The sequence below is a fragment of the Periplaneta americana genome, chromosome 1, assembly GCF_040183065.1.
Source record: "Periplaneta americana isolate PAMFEO1 chromosome 1, P.americana_PAMFEO1_priV1, whole genome shotgun sequence".
Taxonomy (NCBI): Eukaryota; Metazoa; Arthropoda; class Insecta; order Blattodea; family Blattidae; genus Periplaneta; species Periplaneta americana.
Window position 1 is genome coordinate 3,678,285 of NC_091117.1, and position 16,598 is coordinate 3,694,882.

General features: G+C 36.5%; 1 protein-coding gene across 1 annotated transcript in view; it reads right to left on the reverse strand.

The window, feature by feature from the left end:
- Positions 1-16,598, reverse strand: part of Appl (amyloid-beta-like protein) — a 592,304-nt gene that overhangs the window by 13,558 nt on the left and 562,148 nt on the right. The window contains exons 5-7 of the mRNA XM_069825724.1: positions 11,602-12,002; positions 8,348-8,602; positions 4,783-4,973 (exon numbers count right to left, since the gene is read on the reverse strand). Coding sequence (XP_069681825.1) covers positions 4,783-4,973; positions 8,348-8,602; positions 11,602-12,002 — 847 coding nt within the window. The remainder of the gene's footprint in view (positions 1-4,782; positions 4,974-8,347; positions 8,603-11,601; positions 12,003-16,598) is intronic.

Sequence of the window (16,598 nt, forward strand, 5' to 3'; positions counted from 1 at the left end):
AGAATCTTGCAAGACAGGCGCACATCACTCGACGAATTGCATATTGCCTTTCCTGACATTTCTCGTTCTTTGCTTGATGAAATTGTGTCGCAACATCTTGGCTACCACAAAATCTGTGCACGATGGGTTCCACGGCAACTGAGTGACCAACACAAAACTCAGAGAATGGCCTCACCATTGATATTCTTGATGCGATATCACACAGATGGAGACGCCTTTCTTGATCAAATTGTGACTGGTGATGAGACCTGGGTGTCTCACAACACCCCAGAGACCAAGCGCCAATCACGTCAGTGGCATCATCCCTCATCACCCAAGAAACCGAGAAAATTCAAACAGACTCTCTCAACACAAAAAGTCATGGCTACTGTCTTTTGGGATCGCAAAGGTGTTCTTTTGCTGGATTTCATGCCAAAAGGCACTACGATCAATGCAAATCGTTATTGTGAGACTTTACGAAAACTATGGCGAGCCATCCAAAACAAGAGGCAAGGAATGCTTTCGAGAGGAGTTGTTCTTCTTCACGACAACGCCCGCCCGCACACTGCTGCTTCAAGTCGAGAATTGCTGGATCAATTCGGTTGGGAAATCTTTGATCATCCGCCCTATAGTCCAGACCTTGCTCCTAGCGATTTTCACCTTTTCACTAAGCTGAAAGACTTTCTGGGTGGTACGCGTTTTGGAAGTGATGAAGAGTTGAAGAAGACAGTGAACACCTGGCTTAATGAACTGGCGGCAGAGGAGTATAACACGGGAATTCTAAAGCTAGTGAACAGATACGACAAATGTTTAAATGTAGGTGGTGATTATGTAGAGAAGTAAAGGAAGCTTCAGTTATGTAACAGACTTTGTTTTTTCAAATGAATATATTTTTTTTAATTATTACAACAAAACGGTCGTTACTTCCTGGATCCCCCTCGTATAAAGAGGGGACATCCAGCAGTACAAAGCTTTTGTATCACAGAGTTGCTACATGGTTCACACTTTTCAGGATTGTTGTCCATGCCAGCTATTAGTATAAATATACCAAAGAAGTCTGTCTGTACTGAAAATTGTTCTGTTGCAGAATGAATATCGTACCAAACCCTTTAACTTTATTAAATATAGAATACAATCTAAATTTAACACAAGAAATACTGAAATCAGAAGTAAACACTGAAATACTGAAACAATTGTCTTTAGAGACAATTAATATTAGGTTCCCTCCACAAAACTGGCTTCATTTATACACCGACGGATCCTTGATCTCCAGAGAACAAGGTGCCGGTGCAGGTGTTACGTGCTGTCTCTTCTCACTTTATAGATCTCTTGGATATGGAACAACAAGTTTTGATGGTGAAATCATTGCAATAAGTGAAAGTCTCAGGAATCTTCTATTTCACATCAATAAATTTAGGAATGCAGTTATATTGTCAGACTCCAAAGCAGCTTTCTATCAATAGTCTCTAAACACACACCTTCATCTCAAACAGCAGAAATAACTAAAATGCTCTCTCAATTAATATCACTCAATAAAAGAATTGTATTCCAATGGATACCATCCCATTGTGGAATCCTGGGAAACGAGAATGTGCATGCTTTAGCAAAGAAGGGCAGCACTGCTACTTACAGACCTGTTACTAAATCTACGTATTACTCTGTGAAGAGATTTATTAAATCTACATACTTAGACTTCAACAAACAAAATTTGATAACACAATCCCAAGGGAAAAAATGGAACTCTCTGCATCAAAATCCACAGTTAATTCCCGATTTAGCACGAAAATCGTCTGTAGCTGCATTTAGATTGGCAACAGGCCATGATTGTTTGGCCAAACACCTGCATAGAATTGGAATATATCAGTCCCCTAACTGTCCATTGTGCAACTCAAACCAAGAAATGGATTCGGAACACCTCAAAACCTGTGCTTCAGTGGCTGGTCATGATAATATCTTTGAAAAATATTGGAGTGCAAGAGGTCAAATGACTTTATTGTCAAACGCCTGGCATTAGAAAATAACAACAACAACATTATTTTCGTAATTCAGAAATAAATAACTTACTTCACTCATTCATTTAGTGTTCTGTCCAAGGGCAGGTCTTTCACTGCAAACCCAGCATTCTCCAATCTTTCCTATTTTCTGCCTTCCTCTTTGTCTCCTCATATGATCCATATATCTTAATGTCGTCTATCATCTGATATCTTCTTCTGCCCCAAACTCTTCTCCCGTTCACAACTCCTTCCAGTGCATCCTTCAGTAAGTCTTCCTGATCAGTTTCAGCATCATTCTTTCTTCACACACTCTTTCCAAAACTTCTTTATTTCTTTCTGTCTGTTCATTTCGTACGTTCCATCCTTCTACATATCCACATTTTAAATATTTCTCTTCACTTAGTCGTAATGTCCATGTTTCTGCCCCACACAATGCAACACTCCACACAAAACATTTCATTAGTCTCTTCCTTAGGTCTTTTTCCAGAGGTCCGCAGAAGATGCTCCTTTTTCTACTAAAAGCTACCCTGGCCATTGCTATCCTCCTTTTGTATTGTATTGTATTGTATTTATTAACATTCCATGGTATTCATACATTGCTTACAGCTAGAATATGGAACAAGTCAAAAAACTTAATACTATTATAAAGTCTTAATTTATAGTCACAGTCTAGATGAAATATATACAGAAGAGGTTTACAATATAGTCTACTAGTACAACACAAAGTTTTAGTATCAATTTCTATTGAATGTCATGAATTCACCTACAGAATAGAAGGCGTGAGAAATTAGGTACTTCTTTAATTTAGCCCTAAATAATCTTATGTTTTGAGTTTCATTTTTTATATCGATAGGGAGGCCATTAAAAATTGTTACTGCCATATAATGCACTCCTTTTTGATAGCACGATAGACTTGCCGATGGAGTATGAAAGTCATTTTTGACACGTATTTATGCTATGAACTGTTGAATTAGTTACAAAGTTTTCACGATTACATACGAGGAAGATTATTAATGAAAAGATATACTGACAAGCCATGGGCATTATTTGTAGTTTTTTGAAAATAGTCCTACACGATTCCCTAGATTTGGCACCTACTATTATTCTAATTACTCTTTTTTGTAATAGAAATATATTGTTACTATCTGTGGAATTTCCCCAGAATATTATTCCAAAACTCATTACCGAGTGGAAGTATGCAAAGTATATTGTTTTTAAGGTATTGATATTTACTATCTTTTGCATAGATCTAATAGCAAAACATGCTGAATTTAGTTGGGGGGTAATTTCTTTAATATGATTTTTCCAATTTAACACAATATCGATTTTTAAGCCAAGAAATTTGGTTGTTGTTGTTTCTAATAGGGATCTATTGTTAATTATTGCGCTAGAAATTTGCGACGTTGAATTTGGACAGGATTTAAATTGAATTATGTTAGTTTTGTTACAATTTAATACTAATTTATTGACTGAGAACCAGTCACATATTTTGAAGAGAATTTCCTCTGTTAAAGATTGGAATGTGTTGGAGTTATTGGCTGTAATTACTATACTTGTGTCATCCGCAAATAATATGGGATGACCTACATCTTTTATTATGGGGGCAAGATCATTTATAAACACTAGAAAAAGTAGGGGACCTAATATTGATCCTTGAGGAATACCATTATTAATAGTTCCCCATGTCGATGCAGATTTCATAGTTGACTTCCTAGCAGTAGCTCATGTTACTGTTTGCATTTATCTTCATCCCATACTCTGCACAGTATAAATATAATAACCCTACTAACATAAACCCCCACTTCGTTTACTGTGATATTCTGCTTACTGACCTAAGCGTTACTTCGGCGCAGAGACTGCAACGTGTTCATAATATGTGCGTCCGTTTCGTCTGCAATATTCGCCAGGCTGATCACGTAACACCATCCCTCGAAATGTTGTCCTGGCTCCGTCTAGAAGATCGTAGGAAAATCCACTGTCTTTCCCTTCTCTTTCACATATTGCATTTCTCCACTCCTGTCTATCTTGCGTCTCGTTTTCAAAATTTATCCACCCATCATAACCTAGACACACGATCACAACACTCCTCAATATTATCCATTCCCTCCCACCGAACATCCTCATATTCATCTTCTTTCACTGTGGCTGTTCCTCGGCTTTGGAATTCCCTACCGAGTAATGTCAGGGACTGTCAGACATCAAACCAATTTAAGAATAGGCTAACGAGATATTTTTCTAACAATTCTTGTTAATAATAATAGCTGTTTCAAGTTTCTCAATGTTTAATGGTTATATATATCACAGATAAATATCTAAATTATCTCATTATTATTATTATTACTATTATTTTTACTATTGTTATTATTATTATTATTATTATTATTATTATTATTATTATAACTATTTCTTACCCATGTTTATTATTGCCACACTAACATTACTTATCCAACTTTCATTATTTACTTTCGTGTTGTCTTATGGTCTAGATATTAATGTAATAACTATGTAAGCAATTGTATTCAATTAGAATTAGAGTCTGGCTGGGCGGAAGAGAAGGCCTACTGGCCTTAGCTCTGCCAGGTTAAATAAATAAATTATAATTATTATTATTATAAACAGAAAATAATGTAAAAGCATGTCTCGAAGACCATAGCTTAAAGGGATCAACTTAAGCCCAAGATGAGAATTCAATTACAACCAAAGGAATAACGAAGGGCTGATCTGCTAATGCAACGACGAAAACCAGGAGACAAATGTGAAATATTATAACAGACATCCTAAATTTACTAAATGATATTTTGGAGCTAACCTGTCCAGCATCTGCAGCGACTGGTTGACCATCTTGTCGATGTCGGTGAGGTGTTCAAGGGTCAGGGCCTTCTCGCGTTCGGCCTGCTCGAAGCTGGAGCTCAGCAGGTGGCGGTAGTGTGAGATGGTGTGATGGCGGTCCTTGTGCAGCGACCTCAGCAGCTTCTGCAGGCATTTCTGCACCCGGTGAGTCTGCAGGCACAAACAACACGTTCTGTCACCCATTTCACACTAAAGGATATGTGACAAACTTATCACGGCACACACTCGATGCGAGTCCTTATATGCTCTGTCATGACCTACTGATATAAATAAAAACAATTAAGAACCTCATACAATACCACACGAAACAATGAAGTAATTAAATAGCAATTCTTGGTGCAAGGATAATTCCTTTAACATGTTTCTTACGGGTATATGTACATGAACGACCGCAAATATTATCAGAAAATGCAGGCTCTAAATTTCTAAAATTTTATAAGGAAATGAACTCACAATTGGACAAAAATTACAAGGTACCACAACAAGACTTATTAGAACTTAAATATCTGATAAAAGTGAAAAAAAATGTTACTAATACCATTTTTAAGAATTCACTTTTTACTTTAAATTAAATTTTCCAAAATTTGAAAATTTTCACACATATTATCTCATAACTCCACAACCATTAGAGATAGAATTCTGAAATTTTGTACACTGATTTAACATGCATTTATGCAAAAGATAGACTACAATAATGCCCATTTCTTTGAAAATAGAAAAATTAGGTCACAAAACATTATGTAAATTTTAATATATTTTATATAGACAAACAAAAAATTAATTGTATTAAAATAAACAACTCTACATGTCTGAGAGTAGTCTACTTTTCAGAAATAAGTGCTTATTACATGCAGGAAAAATATTAGAGATGTCAGAAAGACAATAACAATGTTATGGTTACCAAATGATGTAACTGCACAGAAAATTTTGTTTTTTTTTTTTTTTTTTTTCATACTCTGATAAAAAAGGTTTGAAAAATATTATTAGTAACTTTTTTTATACTTTTATCAGGTATTTAAGTTCTAATAAGTCTTGTTGTGGTACCTTGTAATTTTTGTCCAATTGGGAGTTCATTTCCTTATAAAATTTTAGAAATTTAGAGCCTGCATTTTCTGACAATATTTGTGGTCGTTCACGTACATATACCCTTAACAGCTATTGCATCCAAATAATATTAAAATACGATCATTTGGTCTAAGGAGCATCTGTTTTTGGTGCAAGGATAATTGCTTTAACATGTTTCTAAATTAATATTGAATACATTCTTTAATAAAACACTCAAACCAAAGTGATTATAGAGTGGATTGTGTAGGAAGATAATTCGATGATATTTGGGGAAAAAGGAGTTAAGTCATAAAAATGAGTTTGGAGATAAATGAAAATAATTTTCGGATCCTTATTGCAAATAATTTTCTACACAGTACTTGTAGAATTTAAATTGTGTATTCACCTGAGGAACCAAACTCCATTAGCATACCTTTGTTTACGCAAATAAAGATAAATAAAAATTAACAGGGCAAATAATAGTTGTATACGGTATGGGTATCGTTTGATAACCAGTGCAGTATTGTAATATGAAGTTACGATAAGTATATCGTACAACATTTTATTCATTATGATAAAAAAATAATTTCTTAATAAAAGTAATTGTAATATTTTTATTACTTTTGAACATGTCTTTTGTGAAAAGGCGATTGTATATTATTAAATTATTTCTGCGAGAGGTGATTCGTTTATGTTTGTTTTATTAATTTTGAACACGATAGGTTTTTGTTTATAACAGAAGAACAGCAGTAATAGAAGAAACAAATAAACAACAATAAAGAGTTCAAATGAGGATTGAGATATTGAAAATGCTGTAAATTCTGCAATTTAGTGTTTAGTACCAAATTGTGAACATATTGTTGTTAATGTTTATAATAAATAAAATCAATTCCATTTACAATTTGCTAATGCTCCTTATTAAAAAATTAATTAAAAATTGCTGTTTAGAGAGAAAATATGCAGTTCAATTATTCTGATATCTGTGTTTTTCTTCTTCTTCTCCTTTTTTACTCTGTTATTTAATAAAATGTCTTAACATTATATATATATATATTTTTAATCCTATGCCACCAGGTTGTCTTTTCGACATTTCTGGTCTTCTCTCCTGGCCGTGGCTTAGTTGTAACCCACTTCTGAGGTTGGGGCGCCTGGAAGGCGGAGTTACATTACCCCGATGATGTGATAGGATGATTATGATAATGTGGTGCCAGGAGAGGTATTATATCTAAACTTAACCTAAATTCCAGACCATGGACGAACACAGGAATAATCCCTTTTAAGGAAAAATTCCTGTGCTCTAACCGGGAATCGAACCCGGGACCTCATAAATTATAGCCAGAAGCTCTGACCACTAGACCATGAGGCTGGTCCTTAACATTATATGGAATGTCCCCTGAGCACGAGTATGTAACTTACCGGTACTCTTTCTGGGGGTATTGGAGTGTTTTATATAAAAAAGAAATAAGTATCTTTGTTCTGGCAATAAAGTATTATTATTATTATTATTATTATTATTATTATTATTGTAATTGGCTTTGTGCTGTTGTTTTGCATATTAATATTCGAAAAAAAATTATTACTATTATTATTATTATCATTATTATTATTACTATTATTATTATCATTATTACTATTATTATTATCATTATTACTATTATTATTATCATTATTATTATTATTACTATTATTATTATCATTATTACTATTATTATTATTATTATCATTATTACTATTATTATTATCATTATTATTATTACTATTATTATTATTATCATTATTACTATTATTATTATTATCATTATTATTATTATCATTATTACTATTATTATTATTATCATTATTATTACTATTATTATTATTACTATTATTATTATTACCATTATTACTATTATTATTATTACTATTATTATTATTATTATTATTATTATTATTATTATTATTATTATCATCATTATTATTCTTATTATTATTATCATTATTATTATTATCATTATTATTATCATTATTACTATTATTATTATCATTATTATTATTATTACTATTATTATTATTATTTAATTTAATGTGTGGTTCACATTACGAAAACAGTAAGGTAATAGCAGTATCATTACCTAACTAGTTGCGTAATGAATGTGTTTACAATATTTTTATTAGTAACGTAAAGTTTACATTACATAATGAAAGTAGATAAACATTATTTTATGAAATATAGCAAACAAATATGTAAATTATAAAAAATGTGTGCCTTACGGAATAATTAATACTTAATATTTGCCAGGTGTATATTTGTAAAGTTATTCCTCTCTCACGTTGATCTGATTTTGAAATTAGAAAACTGACACATCAGTCCCATGTGGTAGGATATCGAAGTTTCAATCAAACTAATATTTCCATATTCTTCTATCAGATTAGATCTCTGTAATTTATCATTGAGAAATGGCCTACAAATTTTGTCAGGAATTCCCTTTCAATGTACGTACGTTTGGCGGGTTGTCGTTGAGCGCCTGCGTGTAGCAGCCCATGGCCTCCTTCTTGCGCTCGTTGATGTGGGCCATGACTCGCTGCTGGTGCATGGCCACCAGCTGGTGCTTCTCCGCGTCGCCCTCCTCCTCCAGAGCCTGCACCGTCTTCTGGAACCGCTGCGTCATGCGCTTCTTGAACTCGTCGGCTCCCTTGGGGTCGTTGGTTCGCATGTCCTGGTACCTCTCCTCCAGGTCGGACCAGTCCTTCATGACCTGAAGCAAACAGTCCGCCAGCTCTCCTATGACATCTCCCAATAAGCTCAGAATAATAAATAGGGCAATTTTGTTTTGTAAGGTCGAAATGTCTGCTTTGTCAAACATCAATTCCGTCACGAGCTGAGGGCTCTATCACAAGGATGGGCCAGGGTGAAATCTTGGGATATTACGGGTTTCCGATATTGATGGGGCCCCGGAACTCTGAAATAATGGACGAATATAATAAGATACGATACTGTTGTCTACACCACCTATCTTCGCCGAGCCGAAGCAACAATATCAACTAATGCCACTTCAAAATTCGAAAAATTTGCTGTTCTCTGTCTCTTCTTAATTGGCTCCATTTTAACAACAATATCAAAGCTTTCGTATTGCGAGCCAAACAATCGACAAACAGAACGGCAAAGATGCGTTCAGTTTTACATTCAGCGGGGAAATCGGTAGGTTGAGAAGTTAAGTTAGATTGCCAGCTAGCGCCAGTGGCATGGTGGGTAATCATTGGGTTCGGTGCACTTGGTCATTATTGTGCTATCAAACACATCCTCATTTGTTTTTATATTTTAAGAGGTTATGTGCATCGCTGCAATTTCCTGAAAGAAACCACCCAGCCATCCGGGATGTCGTCTGTTTATATAGGTAACTCCAACAATAACGATGACGTATTAATTAATAAATGAATAACGTATTTTGATGTTTCTTTATTTCAGTGATTTATATCTTTGTACAAGGGGGCCGTGTTAAAACAGTTGCTGTAGATCTGTGCTTTCAATATCAGGTGGACATGGAAAAGATTCACGTGAAACGTTTTTTTTTATTAAATTTAAAAGTTAACGAAATATGAATAATTATTTTAACTTAATCAGACATTATTAATCATAAAAACATAGTGAATGGTAAATGTGGGGAGTATAAAGACAGAAATAATTAATTTAAAGTAATCTAGTTCTAAAGTACTTAACTGTGGTATTAATTTCCATATGAATCCAATTCTCTGTAATATATTATTATTCATTACAATTTCAAACAACTCATTGGCGTCATATTGATGTGTGAATCGTTTCGACTATCAATTGCATTGTTGTCTGCAGACTAGGCCTCCTGGAATGAGGAAGCGATTATGAAGTAGTTAACGAGAAGGCTCCGCCTTGTTAAATTTAAATGCGGGGAGTAGGAGGACAGAAATGAAAAGAAATATCAAACTTTTATTTCACATCCCAAACATCCTTACAATCCCAACCATGCTCACAATAACAATCACGAATCAACATAAACGTTTGACGCCAGTATAGGGATTCGATGAATCCCCTGTCACTTTACTATAGGACAGTGCAAGATGAAAGGGCGGCAACAAAAACAAAAGAAATTAATGTGGTTGGTAGGAGCTGACTGTAATTAATAGGGAGCGGATTTTTATGTGCTAAAAAAATTTAAATATATTTATTTTTTATGTGCTAAAAAGTACGAAAATATTTGCTAAAAATAAAAAAAAATAAATATATATATATATTTTTAAATATGACAAAAATACCTTACTTAGCTTGAAAAAAAAAAATGTTACTAGGTACTCACCAACCATACTTGAGTGCTAGTAGTTGGCCGAGAATTGCAGTGAACAACAAAGATCATCTCCAAATTCTCCATCACAAATGCATGCCGATTATCTCTTAACAACGACTTATACTGTGAAAACGATCTTTCCACGTCACAGGACGTCAGACGTGCATATTTAAAGAGAGGAATGTCACAAACACAAACACCGTCAATTTCACCTACAGGCACATCCTCCAATACATGAGAAACTTTACACATTTCTTATATCCACTGTTTTTCCCAAACAAATTCTGGAATTTGTCCCTTAGTACTTGTACTTCTGAACTTGGTAGCGAGTCTAGTTTAATTTCCACGACACGCACCTCTTTGTTTCAAACAACAGGTTTTTGGATGTTTCGAGTTTTTTATGGTGTCACACAAAAAGCTTAGATTTGCTAATAGGAAAGCTAAATCGTTTTTTAAATAACCACCTTTCAGTATATCTTGAAGGATATCGATTTACGAAGCCCAATAACAGGGAATCACAAGATATATTGCTTTACTTGATAGACATGAGCGAAAGGCGAGAGATTTAAATTAAATAATGTTCATACCCGACCTCTTATCTGTTGTGTTTCACAAACAAAGCGTAGAATGAAGTCATCTTCAGCAACAATAAGCATTCCTATTGTGTTGCAAGATCTCTCCTCCTTGTCCATGTTAATTTATTCTCTAATAATAACACTGATATGCTGCCTAGCAGTTCTCAGAACTTGAGGCGATATTATTACAAAAAAAATGGATCAGGGATACACCACACAGCGCTTAGAAACACGAAGCAACCAAGAATTCTTAAAAAGATAACGTACTTCTGAGTGATATAATTGATTTAGTTTTAAAATATTTAAAAGTAAAAAAAGGTAAAAGTATCCCCGTGACATGCCATGAAGGCACTTCGGGGGCATGGAGGTAGAGCCCCATGCTTTCCATGACCTCGGCACTAGAATGAGGTGGTGTGGTCGGCACCACGCTCTGACCGCCTTTTACCCCCGGGAAAGACCCGGTACTCAATTTTATACGAGGCTGAGTGAACCTCGGGGCCGTTCTGAAAGTTTGCCAACGAGAAAAAATCCCGTCACCACCTGGGATCGAACCCCGGACCTTCCAGTCCGTAGCCAGCTGCTCTACCAACTGAAAGTTCTTGTAAAAAAATTATTTAAGTAAAAAAACCCCAAGATTTAATGTGTTTATGATAGATTTCCTGAAAATATGTATTTACATAATTTTTTTGTGAAAATATGTGTTTTTATGTGAAATAAAATTCTGGTTTTAAACTTGAAACTTCATGTTCGGAATGTTTAACTTTGTTAATTGTGTTTTATCATACGCAAAAAGAATATTTAATTACATAGGAATCCGCTCCTTAGTAATTGAGCATTTTTAAGAGTTCTTCTGTCCGCCGTTACCTTGGTGACCTTCTCGCGGTGCATCTCCTCCAGGCGCTGCTGGGCATCCTTGTACGCCTGGTGCTCCAGCCGGGGGTCGAAGTGCGTGAAGTAGGGGTCGGGGGTGGGCACCTGCGTCACGGGGGCGGAGGACGCGGGCTGCAGGTGGCGCGCGGGGGCGGGCGTGGGGCTGGGGGTGGGCAGCGTGCCGGCCGTGCTGCTGCTGCTGGCGTCGTCCTCCACGTAGTCGTCCTCCTCGTCCTCCTCAGCGTCCTCCTCGCCGCCCTCCTCCGTATCGCCGTCCTCCTCCTCGTCGTCATCCTCCTCCTCCTCGTCGTCCGCTGCCACCTCCTCGTCGAACACCTCCTGCTCCTTGCCCTTCAGCGTCGTCAGGTCGATGGGTTTCTTCGGCTTCAGGTTATCTGCAACACCACGCGACGCTCATGTTTTAAAACACACCTTATTTCATGAAAAAGATAACAACCCATGTTCTTTATTACTTTCAGGGGCGATTTCTCAGGGCATGCTATGCTTGCTGCGCAAGCCCAATATTTTCTTAGAATGTGTATTTCTCAAAATGGCGTTACGTACATTAAAATTTATTTTGATTTTTGGAACATTGTATAGGCGTAATACCATCCGCAGGTTGCACACCGCAAGCATCGCAACGCTTGCTCGTTTCTCGGAGCTACAGGAAAGACGTACAAATAGCGAGAATATGATGCGCGCGCAAGTGCCTTCCTCCTTAGTCCGTCCTAGGCGCACATGCTTCTGTTATGTGTTGTTTGAAGCTCTGGTCCGAGAGCTACACCAACGACTATTTAACGTTACACAGACAGCGGGAATGTGCTGTGCAATGTAATTGTATGAGCGGAATGCATGTGTTAGCTGCTGCATGTATTATTAATTTGAAGTATTGCAATGAGTTCGGAATTGTGTGTTATTGAAACCTTATTATTAAATCCATTTTCCCGAAGGACTATTCAAGAGAAGACAGACATTATAGAGAATATGTGCGCTCGTTCAGTGCAGTCAATACAACAATATGCATTGGTTGGCAGGGTCGAAAAAACTAAATAAACTGTTTTGTTGGCCATGTTTGTTATATTATATCGAACTTCTACATCTGATAAGCGAATATGATCCATGTCATAATGATTTCATAATTATAAAATAAATTATTTATGTGGGTCTGATTATTTTTATTAATTATGAATTATTATATCCTCCCATCTTCCCCTATGAATAAAAGAGCAAGCCTAACTTTCGTGACTAGCATTCGCCCCTGATTACTTTATTTTACGACACTTTATCAACTGCTATAGTTATCTAGCGTCTGAGTGAAATGAAGGCGATAATGGCAGTGAGATGAGTCCAGGGTCCAGTGTCGAAAGTTACCCAGCATTTGCTCTTAATGGGTTGAGGGAAAACCCTGGAAAAACCTCAACCAGGTAACTTGTCCCAACTAGAATTTGAACCCGAGCCCGCTCATTTCACGGCCAGACATGCTAACAGTTTCTTCACAGCTTTGGACAACAGCCCATAAATGCATATACAGGGTGACCCATGTTTTTTTTTTCGGTTACATCAGAACAAAATAAAAAATGTTGGTATCGACATCGAGTCGCAAACGCCTCGTTGTCGCAATAATGACCACAAATACGTTCAAAGTAATGACTTTATTTATGATTGTACATTCAACAACGCAATCAGAAAAAGAGTACTCATTCACGGCCCACTTGACGGCAGACAGAATTGTGGTATGAAATCACATCAGATGCTTCACACAAAGAACAATTAAAACACATTACTGGCTGCAATAAAGACACAGTTTGATTAAACCCTATGTTCCCCTATCGAATTCAGGATCATACAATCGTTTTGAAATAAAAGTACATAGTCCATAGTCCCGATCAGTGAGTGGCTTTATTTCATAGTACGCCTATCTGGTCAGGACATTTTCTCCTCATAACAGACGCCAAAGTTAGCTCCAGCATTATTCACACAAGAAGCGCGATGAACAAGAAAGAGAAGGGTCTCTCGGATCATCTTGCATCCATTCTGCGTATCTCCCAATGTTTTGGTGTCACTATGTGTCTATTGGAGATAACAGAGGATTCCACGTTAAGAAAAAAAAAAACAGGAATCCGCCCCTGAGCACGAGTTCTTCTCTTTCAGGAGCGAGCTAAAGTTTTTTCTGTATATATTATACTGGGTGTTCATTTCAAAGTGTGTCATGACGTCACTGTTGTTGGGTCACCGATTTGAAGCGAGTTTCAGCTTATATGTTAGAGAAGTTGCCTATTATCTAAGGCGTTCTTCAATCTGAACTTGAGAACGTGTACGGTATAACTTGAACGTCGTAGCAACAGATGGCGGTCTGTACGGTTTGTATGCTACCATAACCTCTTTCGAACCGTGTTTTGCGCCGGCAAGTCGTACGCAGGGTATTTGTTATCATCGGTTGCGTACGGCAACATTCCACAAACACAAATCAAATGCTCCGTGTCCATGTTGACCGTCGAAGTTAATGTCAACAAATACGTAAGTAATCGTCTTAACCCTCTCCCCATATCCCGACAGTACGTATTTCCAAACAGTTCACATTCCTGCCACTACCGGCGTTACCGTACGCATCGGTAAGTACTTTTCAGAATGAACGCCGTACTTGCTAGGCAACTTCTCTGCCTCACAGGTTATACACCTCTGCGGAAGTGTAGGAAGATTGAATTCTCTAGGCTCATCGGCTAGCCACATGACGGCATACAGCGAGCCATGACACATTTTGAACTGAACACCCAGTATGCTATGTAATAATTATTAGCAAAATAATAAATAAATAAATAAATAAATAAATAAATAAATAAATAAATAAATAAAACAATTGAGGATACGAGGCTATTCCAGCAAATGACTTGTTGCCATAGAAACGTCTACCTACCACAGAGCTTCTACAATGTACTAGGCAAGGCCTATAAAACCAATATTTTTCTTCTTAACCTGCAATCCTCTATAAAAACGGGGAACATTTAATATTTTATGTGTAACAGGATGGACGAACGAACTAGAACAGACGCCTGAGTGAGTGTGATGGCCGGCAGAATGTTATCTCATGCCTCCATGTTAATTTTGAAACAATGCACTCATTACATCCAGGTACAGCTGTGAAGCAGTTAGCTCTGTGATCTTGGGGTTAATTCAATTCGTCTTATTTTGCATTAACTTTGAACTTTGGTTAGAAAAAAAACCAATCCAATGCCCGAAAAAGAAACATCGGAACAGGTGAATGACGAAATTTGAGAAAAATTAACTTAGAAATGCGAGGGAAAATTTTTTGGACGAAAAGAATTAGGTCCGTCGCCCAATTCTGTTACGTTTAATTAACGGAAGCAGTGACATTATGCAGTGCTTATTAACTGGGGCCGGACTGACTAGACAACACTTGCCATCGCCATGGTTTTAGCAAAACGAGTCCATATCATAGGAGGGGAGTATTGTCAAAGACAAATGAAAGTATAGGACGAGTCCGTCTCATACGAGGGAAGAAGACTCAGTTACTACTAAATAACTAAAGCATAGGCCTAAATAATAGTAATGGTAATGTCGCGCAATCAATGGGATGTAAACTTTTCTTGTCAATGCCAACTGTGAGGTTATTTAGCATTATGTCGGTGATTTCGAGTAACTGCCGTGGGTTAATTAGGCATCCGACTCATGGTCTGATTTAAACTATCACTGTAAAGAAATGTAGACTATCATATAATTTTTATAACAGCATAACACTGCACCTCTATTAAAACAGAAGAAGTCACAACATCTGTGTAGTACCATGACAACGACTGGCCATATTCGACACGTCGTACACAGGAGGCCTTGCTTCTATTCGCTTCCTACTACATAACCTATTCGTTGAGAAGGCTGAGGACCACGTGATGTGCTGCCATTGAGATTTCCTGTCACGTCGTTCAGTAAACGAACGATTTCCGTACCCGTCACGGTAGCACAGACACATCAAACTTCCTGGTCGGCACTCCAGAAGGCGTCCTTTACGGTGTACGGACGTCATTAAGAGAATTCATGGCCTCCTACACGATTGGTTGAGACGAAAATAAATACTAAATTAGTGAAATTGAAGTCAGATTGCAGTTTATGCAGGGGTGTCAGCGTAAATTACGTGATACATATTTTACGTAAATTACACGAGGTCTCAATTGGACGGAAAATTTTGTGTTTTCTCCTATAATACTGACTTATGTGAACAAGACTTCTTCTGTCACTCGGAAAAAGGGAAATAAACGAAGTCAGAATTACGTACAAAGACTATTAATTACCACAATGTTATTTTTTTACATTTATGACATAAATTACGCATTTTCACGCGTCTAGTAAAATTAATTTGTTACGTGTAACTACCCAACCCTGAGTTTATATGGTCTTGTTTATATTTGTTCACAAATATAGGATAGTATAGTAGTATTGAGTGGCTAGGGGCGGGTTAGGGACGACCCTTAAGGACGTAGAATATAGGCTAGGTAACAAATTAACACAATAATTACAGTTAATATTGTACAGCGGATAGTTCCCCCTCTCCAACAAATTTATACCGCAAAATAATGATTTTTGTGTCAGGAGACGAAAATATGTTTCATTTTGTGTTATTATAAATGCATTAGAGGCTTTTCCGTCAGCCTGAGAGTTTGCAGCTGAATGCGTAATCGTCTTTATTACGAAAGCTGCTAAGAATCAAACAGCAAAATGGCGGTCATATTTTAATTTCATATTAAAATTCTTTTTTATAAATAAAACCAATTCTTTTGTGAATGTAATGGTGGTCTTATGACGCGAAACGTTTACGTGGGCATCTATTTGCGAAAAATGCCCATTGCCATTTCTGTAATACTTTGTGCAAGCGCATCTTGCTGCTTGGCAACCCCCAATTATAACCTTTATTGAAAAAACAAATGAAGTTTGAATATCATCGTACAGGTACATAAATATTACATACTAATCTCCTATGT